This window comes from Microcaecilia unicolor, chromosome 1 (assembly GCF_901765095.1).
Source record: "Microcaecilia unicolor chromosome 1, aMicUni1.1, whole genome shotgun sequence".
Classification (NCBI taxonomy): domain Eukaryota; kingdom Metazoa; phylum Chordata; class Amphibia; order Gymnophiona; family Siphonopidae; genus Microcaecilia; species Microcaecilia unicolor.
The window spans coordinates 281,568,731-281,584,845 of NC_044031.1; the positions used below are offsets into that span (position 1 = coordinate 281,568,731).

Here is a 16,115-nt window from a genome sequence, read left to right on the forward strand (position 1 = left end):
GGAGAATGACCACTCTGGGCTTCTGTGACCCTGATTGCTTCAGCCCCAGCCTGTGAGCTCGTTCAATTCGTAATGGCCCTCTAAGATCCAGTAGTTGCAGCTCCTTAACAAACCACTGTTCTAGGAAGCACACCAGGTTTCTGTCCAAAATAGCTTCAGGGAGACCCACCAAGCTTAAATTGTTTTTACGTGATCTATTTTCTAGATCTTCTGTCTTAGCTTCTAGCATTAATATCTTTTTATGCATAGTTCCCTGGGCCTCTTCAACAACAGTTACCCGGTCTTCCACTGCACTCGTTTTTAACTGGAACACCGCACATTCTTTGGACAGATCACTTAATTGATTTTGTAGTCTTTTGAGCTTGGAATCGATAGGTGATAATCGCCTTTCCAGCAGCTCTTCCAACACTACCGTAATTTTGGACGTGATTTCTGCGACCCAGGCTGATGAGATCGTGGGGGCCTCCGGACTCGCGGGCGTCGCCATTTTTTCTTTCATTACTCTGCCTCTCGTCTTCTCCTTGTGTGTCGCCTTCGCCTCAAATGGAGCCCAGCTTTGTTCCGCTCATTGTTGAGAGTCAGAAAATGAAGTTTTCCAAGGTCTGACACTGCGTTAACTTAGGGGATTAAATTGGGTAGCAAGAGGAGCTCAATCTAACATCTTCCCGTGGCCATAGCGTCACGTGACTCCCTTAGATCAATTTTTAATATTTATGTTATGTACAACTTTGCACTTGGGAGAAACACGATAGGTCTTCAGTGCTTACATGTCTCCATTTCTCACATGCCTTGGAAATGGGGCTTGAAGATGACATCTTCCCTTCAGACCTGTGCAATCATTTTGAAGGCAGCTGTGTTTTGGGTCTGGAAATGTCCGAGAAGCTACTCAGCTGCTTGAATAGTAACTGGGTGTTGTCCTTGGTGATTGGAATTTTTAAGTCACTGCATCAGGATGTAGAAGGCAACTCCAAGTAAAGAGTCTGCTCAAATGCGAAGAGTTTGGTGATCTCTGTGCAGATGAGGCCCTCTTTTCAGCTTCATAGTGATTGTGCAGGTGGCTGAATTCCTTCTGAGCTTGGAGAAACATTTGAGAACAATGTTTGCATTCTGCTTAGTTACGGTTAGAGCCCAGGCAAATAAGACACAGACTGCATGCAAAATGCTTGATCTTTTGGCATCATGGTGAGCAGGGCCAAAATTGACTTTAGTGACATGGTGCATCCAAAAAAAAATTCAATAATAGGAATTTTTTTAAAGAAAAGAAAAAAATTAAAGAAAAAGTATATGCAGAAAATATTGGAAACATATGCACGGAAACCCTCTTACAAATACCTGGAGAATGTTGTTTTCATCTCTATTTTGCAGAACAGAAAAACAATCGAGGAACTGAGGAGACTGCTATATGTGAGAAGAGCTACACATGCTTAGAAATTTAGAGAAAGTTCTGAGCTCTAGTAGAGGTGTTCTGTCCCAGTGACATGCAAAGACATCCACTTGTGTGCCTAACTTAATTGTTTCTATTGAAGAAAATGACTTTTTGTGTACCAAGAGTATTTTATCACATAAACCCTAAAGTCATAAGCCCTATATTATGTTGGTACCAAGCAAACACTGGGTATAAGCAAGTTTTGGGTTAGGAGAAACAAACTTCAAGACTTTAAAGCTCATACATCCAAGCAACGTTTCAATGTTTTGTTTTGGGTTTTTTTCCCCCAGGAACAATTCTCTAGCACTAGCAAGAAAATGCAAATATCTTTAAGCATATAAAATTGCAAAAGTGTACTCACGGAGCAGCAGTGAGGTGACTGTGAACACTTCGACTCTCCTTAAAAAGCATCCTAGAAATAAACAATACAGCGAGAAAAGAATGAATAAATGCAAAGTGAAATTTCAGAACATCCTATATTTCTTGTTTGTAATTCATTTTGAATATGCTTCCATACATTTCCTTACCCAAACCAACTTTTAAGAATTCTTAGTTCTATGGGGTTTAATTTAATGATTTACTATACCACCTTTTGCTGCAAATGTCATAGAGATTTACAATGCAATAATGACCATCAATTGAAAGCTTGAACATTAAAGAAGGCAATTAACAAAAAACAAGACAAACAAAAAGTTATAATTTAATAGATTCTAGGGAGTGATTCCTAGAAGCAAGGAAAAAAAAATAAAAATAAAGTAGGCATTGTACAAAACCCTCCCAATGTTGCTTACCTGCAACAGGTGCTCACCATGGACAGCTGAATAAACAGTCACACACTTGTGATGTCATATGATAGAACCGAGAATGGAACATTTACTAGTCTGAATTAGAAACCTTTCCTGCTCATGTATGGTTTGGCCCAAACAGCTGTGTCACTAGGCCCCTTTTGGTCATCACAGCTTATAAAGAAAAACAATTTTGTTTTCAAGAGTGCATAGGAGGGTATGTGTGTGATTATTTTATTGCTCGTGAAGAACAGCAGCAACTTTGTTCTTTCGAAATAAAAGTAGGATGAATCAGTCCCACTTATTGGAAGTACCCTATTAAGGGTCTCTTTTACTGAGCTAATGTGTACTAACATAGCTAAAAATGGAGTTCTGTGAGATGTGCTTATGTTTCCTGTGGTAACTTCCAAAACCTGCATGCGCTAACCATATGCTACGTCTAACACGAGATTTTGCCTTGAGTTTAGACACACATCTATTTATCCCAACTAACTCTGTACTACTGATCTTGTCCCCCATCTATATCTCTGCACATGGCCCCTCAGCTACACAGAAAAGAATTAGCATAATATCTATGCTATTTTAATGTTCTATTGAGTTGCTTATTAGGTGTTTCATTGGTATTATGCTGACATCGTGTTATATCTATGTTATTTGAATATTCTTTCATATTGTCTATTATGGTTTACCTCATATATTGTATTTATATGTTATCATTTTACTATTGTTATATTGTTATAAAATAATATTATAATATTCTATTCTATATTTTATTCTTCACCAATTAAATATAAGGTAATATGATAAGAATAGGGATCCATGCCCACATTCTGCACAAATAAAAATGTAAAATAATAATATAATATTCTATTCTTCTATATTCTATTCTCCACCAATTAAATATAAGGTAATATGATAAGAATAAGAATATGTAAGAAAAAGGGGAATTAAATACTATATTTGTTGAATTACATTAACCTGCACTGTAAAGTTTAAGGACATGTGCTCAGAACATAAAGACCATATATTTAACTTTAAAATGTTTATTAACAATACAGGTAATGTAATAATGTTACAAGAGAGACAATTTTTAAGAATCTTTCACAAGGGAAATGTACTACAAGATTAGAAAAGTCTAAATTATAAATTAGGCTGGATTAATGGTAACTCACTTTGATGGAGGCTGCTGGTTGGAGTGATGAAGGAGATCCTTGCTGGAAAAGAAGTCTTTTTGTTGCTGGAGCCTGGAGAAAGTCTTATCAAGGATGTGTGTGAAGTCTAGCAAGGATCATGGAGGTGCAGATCAGGAACTGAGGAGCCGAGAGCCAAGAGCAAGAGCCAGAGCAAGAGCGAAGAAGCAAGAGAGCAAATTAAGAATGTTCCAGGCTTTTTATAATCTCTTGTTGGACCATAGGCTTAAGTCAGGTGGGTGGTACTCGATCCAATGAAAACTCAGGGATAGCTGAAAACTGGTTTCATCTAGTTTTGAGATGGAGCATGTTAACTGGTCACATGTTTTAATGACATCATAAGACTTTCTGTCTGGACATCTGCTGTGATATACATCCAGAAGGCATCTGACAGGAGTAAGAGAGTCTTTATCTGAGAGTAGTAGATAGGCTTATTAGGTGGAGTTTTGCTGTCTTCTGTTAAGTCCAGTCTCTGTGATTGCTGTCCATCTTCAGATTTTTGTTCTTTGGAGATGTGTTGGTGGACTTTAAGTATCCACCAGGCTAGCTTTTGTTATCAGTAGTTTCCAGGGGGAAGGGGATGGTGAAAGACAGACCAGTTTATTTGATACTGTTCCAATAACTCTTTGCAGCTGTATATTTTACGTTTGTATCTGATCCAGCAAAATCAATAACTTTGACAATTATACTCATATCATGCTACATTGTTAACAAAGGAGAATTTAGATCTTACCTGCTAATTTGCTTTCCTTTAGTCCCTCCGGACCGGCCCAGATTGTGACTGATGGGTTGTGCACGCCTTACAGCAGGTGGAGACTGTGAATTGTGAATCTACAGCGTGAGCCAATAAGAGCCCTTGCTAGGCAGAGAAAGATCCAGTATCATAACCAAGCAGTAGAAGAAACATGTTCTGTGCCCCTGGGAACCTGAGCAGCCACAAGCCATAGACAAATAGCAAGCCTGTGTCATAAGGTTACAAGTGCCTTTAGACTCCTAAGACTAGGAGAGCTGCAGGGACCTGTTCAGATTGCATAAGATCATGCTTATAAATTTTTTTTTTAATAAGAATTAGAGAACAACACGGGAGTGTTCTGGGCTGAACAGGAGGGACTAAAGAAAAGCAAATTAGCAGAGAAGATCTAATTTCTCCTTCCTTCGCATCCCTCCGGACCGGCCCAGACTGTGACTGATGGGAAGTAACAAAGCAGTGAAACTATGGGTGGGACCCCAGCAACCCCGCTGTGAGGACATGCGCCCCAAAACCTGCATCCTGACAACTCTGCACATCCAATCTGTAATGCTTAGAGAAGGTGTGAGTAGCCGTTGCCAGACCGAATGGGAGTGCCCGGAAATTGAAAGTGTCTGCCGAGAATTGTAAAACGCAGAAAATGCTGATAAGGACGGATCGAAATGTGGAAATAGGCTTCGGTAAGGTCCAGGGCCATCAAAAACTCTCCGGAGTGCATGGCCACTATAACCGAGCAGAGCGTCCCAAGACACCTTGGGCGCACGATTGACCGCCTTGAGGTCCAGAATGGGTCTGAAAGAACCTTCTTTCTTGGGAATAACGAAATAGATGGAATACCGTCCATGATGAAGTTCTGCCGAAGGAACCGAGCAGATAGATTGAAGGGAGAGAAGCCTTTCTAGTGTCTCACTGACGACTCCCACCTTGAGACGAGAGCGATAGGGAGACTGCAGAAATGCGTCCAGCAGAGGATGCGCAAACTCTAAGGCATACCCTTCTCAAATAACCTCCAGAACCTACTGGTTGGAGGTGGATCTGAGCCCACCTCCTGTAGAACTGCATCAAATGTGTGCCTATAGGAACTGGAAGGTGGGCCCTGAGACCTTCATTGGGAAGGGCGAGTGGGGGACTGGAAAGAAGCTGCCGAGTCCCCATCGTCTCTACGAGACCCTCAAAAGGACTGGTTCCTCTGGAAAAAATGTGATTGCTGGATTGTTTGATCTAAAACGATGAAAATCTCGACTCCGACCTCGGCCCAAAAACAGACCACGCCCAGCAGCCTTCGGACTGTCCTCTGGGAGTCTCAGAACCTTAGTCTCCCCTAAACTACTAACCAACTTATCTAAGTCTTCACCAAATAAGAACCCTGAAAGGGAAATTTACTAAGTTTGGATTTAGAGGCCACATCCAAAGACCAGCCTCAAAGCCAAAGGGATCTCCTAGCAGCTACCCCCAAAGCCATAGATTTGGCAAAAGCACGGAGTAAATCATACAAAGCATTAGCCAAAAAGGCTGAACCCATCTTGAGTTTAGCCGCCTCAGCATCAATGGCCGACAAATCATCCAATGATCTATCTAAAATCCTCTCCGACCAACGAAAACAAGCTCTAGCCACTAAGGAACCGCAAATGGCTGACTGCACTGCCAAGGCCGACACATCAAAACTGTTCTTCAACAGTGCCTCCATAAGCCGGTCCTGCACACCTTTAAGCGCTGTGCCCCCATCCACAGGGACTGTATTTCGCTTAGTGACAGCTGAGACCACCGCATCCACCACTTGTCCGCATCAGGAACTGGATAGAAGCGGACCATAGACTTATCCGGCCTGAAGGCCACATCAGGGACGTCCCACTGCGCCTGAATGACATCTCTGATATCCTGATGCATGGGAAAAATTTTACTCGGCTTGCAAACTCCTTTTATTAAGAGGTCCATCTTATGGGGCTCTGGGGCAGGCGACTCCTCATCCTCAAAACGTAAGGAAGAGGAGACCAAAGAGATAAATTTCTGCAAATCTTCCTTATGAAAAATCCTAAGAACAGACTGATCTTCTCCAGGAACAAAAGGACCTAACTCTGAGTCCCCCGTCCTCTAAATCGCCTGACTAAGAAGCTCCCTGCTCCTCTAAGTCTGGCATCTCTTGATCTGGGTCAGACACAAGGTCGTCCTCCAAAATGCCAGATTCTCTAGGAGGTTTCTTAGTAGCTACAAGCTGTCCTACTGCAGGCCTCTTACCTGCAGAAACAGCAGAGGGCTTAGATTGCTGCAACAGGAAAGCCTTGTACATCTACAGCATGTATTCTGGGGGAAATCCCTCTACCAACCCTGCAGGTAAGAAAGCAAAGGCATCCAAGGGTGACTGACCTGAAAGAGCCGGCAGAGAAATGAGCTGCTATGCCTGCCCTGCCAGAGCAGACAAGATGGTGGCGGTTCCTGCCGAAATTGGGACCACAAAACTCTCCTTCCCTGCTGCAGTGTCTCGGCCCCATGATGAAAGCACCGCTGCTACCGCCACCGAAGAACCCGCCCCGGCTGTGAAGTATTTGCAAGAGCTGTTCGCGCCTAAACCACGTCGCTGACAAACGGAGCACTGGCGGAGCTTCTCAGCCATCACAGTAAAGCCGTGTGCTCTCTTATTTTTTCACTGAAAACGTTGATGAGAAGCAAAGGAGATGACAGCCAACAAAACAGACACAGGAGAGCCAGTATGCCCGTCTATTCTGTACCACAGAGGCAAGAAACACTATTCTCCGACTTAAAAGTGTTTTATTATAATTTCCCTTTGAGTTTCCTTTCTTTTTTTTTTTTTTTTAAACTGGCTGCCTCTCCCTGCTTAGCCACTCTTCCCTTGAAGAGGCTAAGACAATTCACAGCACAGCAGATACAAACGCTGCAGAAGGGAAGATTTTTTTTTTGGGGGGGGGGGGGGGGGGAATAGATCCCTGCGGACCTCAGCCTCAAATGAACAGGTCAGCAATCACCCCAGGAGCACAGAAGGAATAAAGTACTCACAAATACAAAGAAGAAAAATCTTGAAAAGAAACAGAGAGACTGAAGGGCTCATGTCCTTCCACCTGCTGGAAACTGAGATTACTCAATCTTTCTCTGCCTAGCAAGGGCTCTTACTGGCTCACTCTGTAGATTCACAATTCTCAGTCTCCACCTGCTGGAAGGTGTGCACAATCCATCAGTCCCAATCTGGGCCGGTCCGGAGGGACGCTAAGGAAATTGTAAATTTTACGTTAAACTAGACCTGCTGTACATCGCCTTGGGTGAATCTGTTCATAAAGGCAGTTAATAAATTCCAATACATAAATAATTTTTTGAAGGTGCTTGTCAGGGGTGGAGAGTGGGCGTTCCTGTGCCAACAGGTTAGTGCATCTACATTACCGCATGCTACCTGGTAAGAGCAGGAATACTAGGCGAGCTCTTACCACCTACAAAATAGGTGGTAGTAAGTACTCATGTGGTAATTATTAAAAATGGCTGTGTGCTAATGGCAACATTAGCACACCCAAACTGTACACAATAATAATGTCGTTTATCATTTAATAGACTTAGAGGCTCATTTTCAAAGCACATAGACTTACAAAGTCACGTATGTTACTATGGAATTTTGTAATTCTATGTGCTTTGAAAATGAGCTCCTTAATATACCACTTTAAATTGTAAAAACAAAACAAAGGTTTACTACAAAATTACAAATGTAATAAAAGAAAGGAACTCCATTTCAAAAAGGAAAGTTACAATACATTCCAAAGGATAGTAAACAGAGGAAAAAAATACATTCATTTTGACCACACTTGCGGTATTCCTTCAGGCCTTTGCAAGAAGCCAGCTATTCTGCGTATACAAATGCCTCATCAAAAAGATGAGTCTTTAATGAGACATGAAACTTAGAATATGATTTCTATAACCAAAGTTGTTGGGTAAAGTGTTCCATACCACTTATGACAGGAAATAAATGGCCCTAGTTTTAGTAGACTCTCCATTTAGATTGGGAGGCGCCTGCAAGTACAAATCTCTTGTTGTTAAGTGAAAAAAAGACTGCAAACTGATGTATATGGTATGTAATAGAAAGATTTTAGATTGTTTTTCAACTCTGCTCTAAACCGACAGTCTACTTTAAAGTTCCTGTTTTCTGATCAAAACTAATTTTTTCTTGCAAAACAAGATGAAGTCATGTCTCTGATTTATTTGGTGCAGAAGGGAAGTGGAGCATGTTTAAAGGTCAAGAGATAAGCCATCTGGACAGTGGCTTGTTTACTTGAAACCAAGAGCATGTGACTACATTCTCTTGCACATCTTTGTAATTTTCAATGGCTCTGAAAAAACCTAATAAAAAGGGGAGCTTTGAACAGCGAAGCCAGAAGTTCATCTATGGGTGGATGCATTGCATAGAACCAGACTCCTGGCCAGACTCCGGCTTTGCTGAAAAAGGGGCTTCTCTCAGATGATGTAAAGAGCCTGGTTGTAGAGATTAAGCACCGGTGATGGATGGATGTATAATGATTGTTTATTGCTTCTTTTCCTGTTCTATAGACTCCTTGCTTTGCTTGGATGTAGAGACCAGTGATGTAATGATTATTGCTTTTCATGGTCGAGACTCCTAGCTTCGCTGATAAGGAAAGCCTGGATGTAGTAATTAATGACCAATGATGTAATGATTGTTTATAGGTACTTTTTCTTTTCAGTTATAATCATTGTGTATATAGCTTAATCATTGTATATATTTTAATCACTATGTATTTTAGAACCTCTAATGAAAGTCTCACTTACCTAATACGAATCCAAAAGAATCCACAGTAATTACTGAGTAGTCTGTGTCAGTAAAGAAGGCTGTAAAACCAGGTCAGAACATTTTGGTGACGAGGGTGGTATTTGTAGAAGGAATGATACTTTTTAAGAGGAATGCAGAGGAGTTGAATTCCAAGGCTGGAATGAGGTACTATATGTTATTATAGCCACTAAGTGGTCAAAATGGGACGAGCAAGATTCCAGTTTAAAGGAATCAGAGCCTTTGGCTGTGGTTTGTTGCAGGCAAAACGTTAAAACAGAATGGGAGAAGGAAAAGTATTGCTTATCGGAAAACCCGTTAGAGCCGGGATAAACAGCACAGGAAAAGTACAGAACTGGAATGACAGGTATGATTACACAGATAAAATGAAATGCTTATGTTATGTTTAGACTCATTTGGAGTCATTAATTGCACATTTAAAGAACAAGGGATGGGAGATAAATCTTAATAAGATACAAGGACCATCTCAGGCTGGGAAACTTTTAGGCATCGGAATTTGTTAATTACTCAGCTTTTGCAAGCAGCGCATATCAGAAAAAAAATATGACCTTGAGTAGAGGAAAAAAGATTAACAGGCTTTTGAAGCAGCGCAATAGGCAATACAAACTACCTTAGATTTGTGGCCGGTGCAGCTAGGAGGAGTAAAATTAAGTGTCCTAGTGAATGAAAATTATGCTAATTGGAGCCTTTGGCAGAAACAAAAGAACTGAGTAACACTAGGGTTTTAGAGCACTAAGCTGCCAGAAGCAGAAAACAGCTGTTAGCATGTTATCAGACTTTAGCAGATACGGAACAATTATTTACAGGACATTAGAATATAGTAGAGAAGGAGGAAGTAGTTAATACATACAGTTATATATTGTTTATATGGCTTTGAAAACTGAGAATTTGGGATAATGTTATGTATATACCAACTTAAGATCTGTGGCAAATAAATTAGCCACTTGACTACCTACTTGGTACAAAAATAATTGGAAAACTTATACCAAGGATTTGTGGGGCAGAGAATTGTGGCAAGATATTTGGAATTATGTACAAAATACTAATGTTATTGTTTGTTATGTAGATGTCCATTGCAAGGGTGATACTTTAGAACATCTCTACAATGCAGTGGCTGATGAACAAAGCAAAATCACACCCCTTGAGGTGGAAACTGTGGAAGAGACAGATTGCTCAGGTTTGGTGAAATGGGTGCACCAAAAATGTGGACATCTGCGAAGAAAGGTCACTTACAGGTGGGCAACAGATTGTGGTATTAGTTTAATTATGGATGTTATTAAAATTGTTATTGCTGAATGTCTGGTCTATTAATCCAGACTAGGCAATCTGTTCCCCACATGTCTAAGGGGCAATTAAAAAGGGGAAAATTACCTGAACAAATTTGGCAGAGGATTATATAGGACCTTTACTTAATTTGCAAGGATGTCAATATGTGTGCACAGCAGTAGATACGTAGATATTTATTTGCATATCCTTGCAGGTGAGCTGTTTAAGCTAACACTAGTAAAACTTTAGTATTGATAATTAATAATGGTTCCTATTTTAAAGGCTAATTAATACAATATGCCTCAGACAATAATATAGATTGGAGCAGGTTTAATTGAACGAATGGTCTGTTAAACAACTGCGCAAAATAGCAGGATCATTGAAAAACTGGAAAGTAAATTTAGTAGAGGCTTTAAGGATACTTAATAATCGACGTACTGGGGAGGCAGAAACACCCCTAATGCAAATGGTTACTCCTAACCTACAAGTTTTAGCTACCAAACATGACCAATTAGGATATTGGGAAATTGTAGTAGGAGCCATGATGCCGTAGAGAGCCACTCCAGGAGCAGCAGGGCTGGATTTATATACTCCAAACATGGCCAAGTTGATACAAAGGGACATTCAGATAATAAATACAAAAATAGGAGTAGCTATCCCCACAGGATATTTTGGGTTGATAGTCCCACGTTCAAGCTTAGCAGTGAAAGGAATACAGGTTCTAGGAAGGATTATTGACGCAGATTATCAAGGAGAAATAAAGGTTGTATTTAATAACCAAGGTCCACAAGATGTGTTAATTCAGGCTAAAGATAGAATTGCTCAGTTATTGATTTTACCTGTGTTACAGTCTGGAATTGTAAAATTGGATCCACCAACTACCTTTACCATATGGGGGGATTAGGGATTTGCCTCCACTGATCTACCTGTAGGTGCAAAGGTGTGGGTTACCCAGAAGAATGGACCCCCCACAACCTGCTGAGATCATTGCCCAAGGGGCAGATAATACTGTCCTGATCCTCCGGTCTGGGCAAGAAAGATGGACTTATATCCCGGCAAATAAATATTATTTGAGTAATTAATCTGTTTATATGCTTTATTCATAGATCCTTGTAAGAATCAGTGTAATCCTTCTTCTTATGATGTCTTTGGGTATTGCTATTACCCCCCCGGTGGCCAGTTACAACTCACCACTGAGAGTCGGAGCAAGCTGATTTGGCAATGGAAAAATCATAATGAAATCCGGCAACAAGATAATTACACGTGTTCAGCTTACTAGATGTGTCCTGTGGCAACTATTAAATATGGAAAGGAGTCCTGCCACTCGAACGAGCTTAATATGACTTGCACAAGTTGGAGACACACAATAAAGCAATGTTGACCCAAAAATTCAGACATTGTTGACATTTATACTACTAATGTGTCATTAGCAAGTTTATACGCTTTTTGTGTGAATGCTATACCTATTAAGATATGCTTCTTTCCCTTAAGTGCCTAGATATACAGCAAAATGAACTTGGTATGATACATTGCTAGGAGCTTTTGGCACAAGGGTAGAGAACCTTTAGTCTAAGCAAAATGTATTAGAATTGACATTAAACACCTTATTATTTTGCAAAATGATAAAGTTTTTTTTAATTATACTCAGTTTATAAGTAGACATTAATATAGTATACTTTACTACTTGCATGTTGTAACATTTATTTGCCCTTATACAAAGGAATAAGGCTCAAGACGACTAACTCTGAATACTTGTGGAGGTGAATCTTTCACCGGTGGATTTCTTCCACAACTTGATTAATAACTCCAAATACTGCCTTATGCACTGACCTCTTTTGTTCTGGGCAAATTGTGCAGTTTAACTAAGTAGCATGTATTATGCAGATCTGTAATACTGAATGTTGGTTAGTTATTGGTGGGCAGCATTATTAACGTTTGCCCTTGGACTATATTTCCTACTAATTTTAGTATGTTTGTTGAAATTAGTGCTCAGTATATTACCCATTTGTATAATCTATCTTATTCCTTTTTTGGTTGTTTTACCTGATATAGAGCAATAACGTATGTATGGAATTGTTATCTCCACTGTCGTTTAGGCAGATTTGAAAATCAAGGACTGAATGTAATAGAAAGATTTTAAAGATTGTTTTTCAACTCTGCTCTAAACCGACAGTCTACTTTAAAGTTCCTGTTTTCTGATCAAAACTAATTTTTTCTTGTAAAACAAGATGAAGTCATGTCTCTGATTTATTTGGTGCAAAAGGGAAGTGGAGCATGTTTAAGGGTCAAGAGATAAGCCATCTGGACAGTGGCTTGTTTACTTGAAACCAAGAGCATGTGACTACATTCTCTTGCACATCTTTGTAATTTTCAATGGCTCTGAAAAAACCTAATAAAAAGGGGAGCTTTGAACAGCGAAGCCAGAAGTTCATCTATGGGTGGATGCATTGCATAGAACCAGACTCCTGGCCAGACTCCGGCTTTGCTGAAAAAGGGGCTTCTCTCAGATGATGTAAAGAGCCTGGTTGTAGAGATTAAGGACCAGTGATGGATGGATGTATAATGATTGTTTATTGTTTCTTTTCCTGGTCTACTGACTCCTTGGCTTTGCCTGGATGTAGGGACCAGTGATATAACGGTTATTGCTTTTCCTGGTCGAGACTCCTAGCTTCGCTGATAAGGAAGCCTGGATGTAGTAATTAATGCCCAGTGATGTAATGATTGTTTATAGGTATTGTTTCTTTTCAGTTATAATCACTGTGTATATAGCTTAATCATTGTATATATTTTAGTCATTGTGTATTTTAGAACCTCTAATAAAAGTCTCATTTACCTAATACGAATCCAAAAGAATCCACAATAATTACTGAGTAGACTGTGTCAGTAAAGCAGGCTGTAAAACCAGGTCAGGACAATGGTATCACAGGACAAGCAAGATATGCAAGCAAGTATCAATATATATAAATGGCGAGTGTCGTACTCACTCGCAAATGCGCAGTAGAGACCCTCTCTGCCCCACCCCCGCGTCAATACGTGATGACGGGGGCGGAACAGAGAGGGTCTCTACTGCGCATTTGCAAGGGACATCGCAGTCGCTAACGCTCCCCCCACCCGGAGTCGCCGCCGCCACCCACCTTCCACCCCGTCGGGCCCTCGCTCCACTATTGAAACAGCGAGGGCACGCAGCACACAGCTCTGCTGAGCTGCCGTCGGCCTTCCTTCTTATCTGCCTGTGTCCCGCCCTCGACGATGTTACGTCACACCAGGGCGGGACACAGGCAGAGGAGAAGAAGGAAGGCCACGGCAGCTCAGCAGTACAGCTGTGTGCTGCGTGCCCTCACTGTTTCAATAGCAGAGCGAGGGCCCGACCGGGTGGAAGGTGGGTGGCGACAGCTCCGGGGGGGGGGGGGGGGGAACTCGGAGGGGGAAGCGGCAGCGGCGAACTCGGCGGCGGGGTGGGGGGCCTTTCAACCCCCTATACTAGCCCGTTTTTACGGGCTGAACGGCTAGTAGCATCATCTAACACCTTATGAATCAAGGTAAGTATTCTGAATTTGATCCTTGATTCAATGGGTAACCAGTGAAGTTCTTTAAGTGATGAGGTTATATGGTCTCAGTGGTTGGTCTGATAGTATTCTAGCTACTGTATTCTGTAGTGTCTGAAGATTTTTTAAAATTATGCCTAGTTAATCCCACATACACAATGTTACAGTATGCATACCAGGAGTTTATAAAAGCACAGAACAGTGTTTGAAGAGCATCTTTGTCTAAGTAATTCCAAATTGCTCTTAATTTGCACAAAAATAAGGATTATAAATCTGCTCTGTGAATGCAAGAGAAGAATCCAGTATAACTTCCAAATATTGAAAATATAGAACAGCTATAACCTGTTAATCAAAAAGCACTGAGTTTAAAGAGTGAGGTGTAGAAGAACCTGAAATCCAACATTCTATTGTCTTTTCTGGATTAAGGACCAAATGATTTAATTACTACTACTTATCAATTCTATAGTGCTACTAGACATACGCAGCGCTGTACACTTGAGCATGAAGAGACAGTCCCTGCTCGACAGAGCTTACAATCTAATTAGGACAGACAAACAGGACAAACAAGAGATAAGGGAATATTAAAGTGAGGATGATAAAATAAGAGTTCTGAACAAATGAATAAGTGTTAGGTGTTAAAAACACCATCAAAAAGGTGGGCTTTTAGCTTAGATTTGAAGAAGGCCAGAGATGGAGCTTGACGTACCGGCTCAGGAAGTCTATTCCAGGCATATGGTGCAGCAAGATAAAAGGAACAGAGTCTGGAGTTAGCAGTGGAGGAGAAGGGTGCAGATAAGAGAGATTTACCCAGTGAACGGAGTTCCCGGGGAGGAATGTAGGGAGAGATGAGAGTGGAGACATACTGAGGAGCTGCAGAGTGAATGCACTTATAGGTCAATAAGAGGAGTTTGAACTGTATGCAGAAACGGATAGGATGCCAGTGAAGTGACTTGAGGAGAGGGCTAATATGAGCATAATACTGCTGGAATATTAGTTGTGCAGCAGAATTTTGAACAGATTGAAGAGGAGAGAGATGGCTGAGTGGGAGACCTGTGAGAAGCAAGTTGCAATAGTCTAAGCGAGAGGTGACAAGAGTGTGGATGAGGGTTCTGGTAGTGTGCTCAGAAAGGAAAGGGTGAATTTTGGTGATATTATAGAGAAAGAATCGACAGGTTTTAGCAGTCTGCTGAATATGTGCAGAGAAGGAGAGGGAGGAGTCGAAGATGACCCCAAGGTTATGAGCTGATGAGACAGGAAGGATGAGAGTGTTATCCACAGAAATAGAGAATGGGGGAGGAGGAGAGGTTGGTTTAGGGGGAAAGATAAGAAGCTCAGTCTTGGTCATGTTTAGTTTCAGATGGCGCTGAGACATCCAGGCAGCAATGTCAGACAGGCAGGCAGATACTTTGGTCTGGGTTTCGGCTGAGATTTCTGGTGTGGAGAGGTAGATCTGGGAGTCATCAGCGTAAAAATGATACTGTAACCCATGGGATGAAATCAGAGTATCAAGGGAAGAAGTATAGATGGAGAAAAGAAGAGGTCCTAGGACAGATCCCTGAGGTACACCAACTGACAGAGGGATAGAAGTGGAGGAGGATCCACTAGAGTACACTAAAGGTACGCTGGGAGAGATAAGAAGAAAACCAGGAAAGAACAGAGCCCTGAAATCCAAGTGAGGACAGCATATCAAGGAGTAGGCTGTGATCAAGTGTCAAAAGCAGCAGATAGGATGAGGATAGAAAAGAGACCTTTGGACCTGGCCAGGAACAGATCATTGGAGACTTTAGCAAGCGCTGTTTCAGTTGAATGAAGGGGGTGAAAGCCAGATTGAAGTGGATCAAGAATAGCTTGAAACGAAAGAAAGTCAAGGCAACAGCAGTGAACAGCACGTTCAAGTATCTTGGATAGGAAAGGGAGGAGGGAGATAAGGCGATAGTTGGAAGGACAGGTAGGGTCCAATGAAGGTTTTTTAAGGAGTGTTGTGATTACGGCATGTTTGAAGGCATCAGGAACAGTCGCAGTGGAATGTGAAAGATTGAGGATATGACAGATAAAAGGGATGACAGCGGGAGAGAGTGTGTTAAGTAGATGGGTGGGAATAGGATCAGAGGAACAGGTAGCTAGTTTCGAGGAGGAAAGAAGATGAGTAGTTTCCTCTTCAGTGATTTCAGGAAAGGAAGAAAAGGAGGCAGGGGTTGGAGAGAGAATGGACTAAGGGAAGGAGAGGTGGAGGTGACCTGGTTGAGAATTCAAGTTTAATCTTGTGAACCTTATCATGAAAGTACTCAGCCAGAGTCTGGGGGGGGGGGGGGGGGGGGGGGGGGAAGTGAAGGAGGAGTTGGAGGTGAAGGCACTTT

General features: G+C 41.4%; 1 protein-coding gene across 2 annotated transcripts in view; it reads right to left on the bottom strand.

Annotated features, from left to right (window-relative positions):
• The window catches only part of UBN2 (ubinuclein 2), a 371,797-nt gene that overhangs the window by 106,270 nt on the left and 249,412 nt on the right, over window positions 1-16,115 (bottom strand). For both annotated transcript variants that reach the window (XM_030207117.1, XM_030207109.1), the window contains exon 10: window positions 1,788-1,838. In XM_030207117.1, the coding sequence (XP_030062977.1) occupies window positions 1,788-1,838 (51 nt within the window). The remainder of the gene's footprint in view (window positions 1-1,787; window positions 1,839-16,115) is intronic.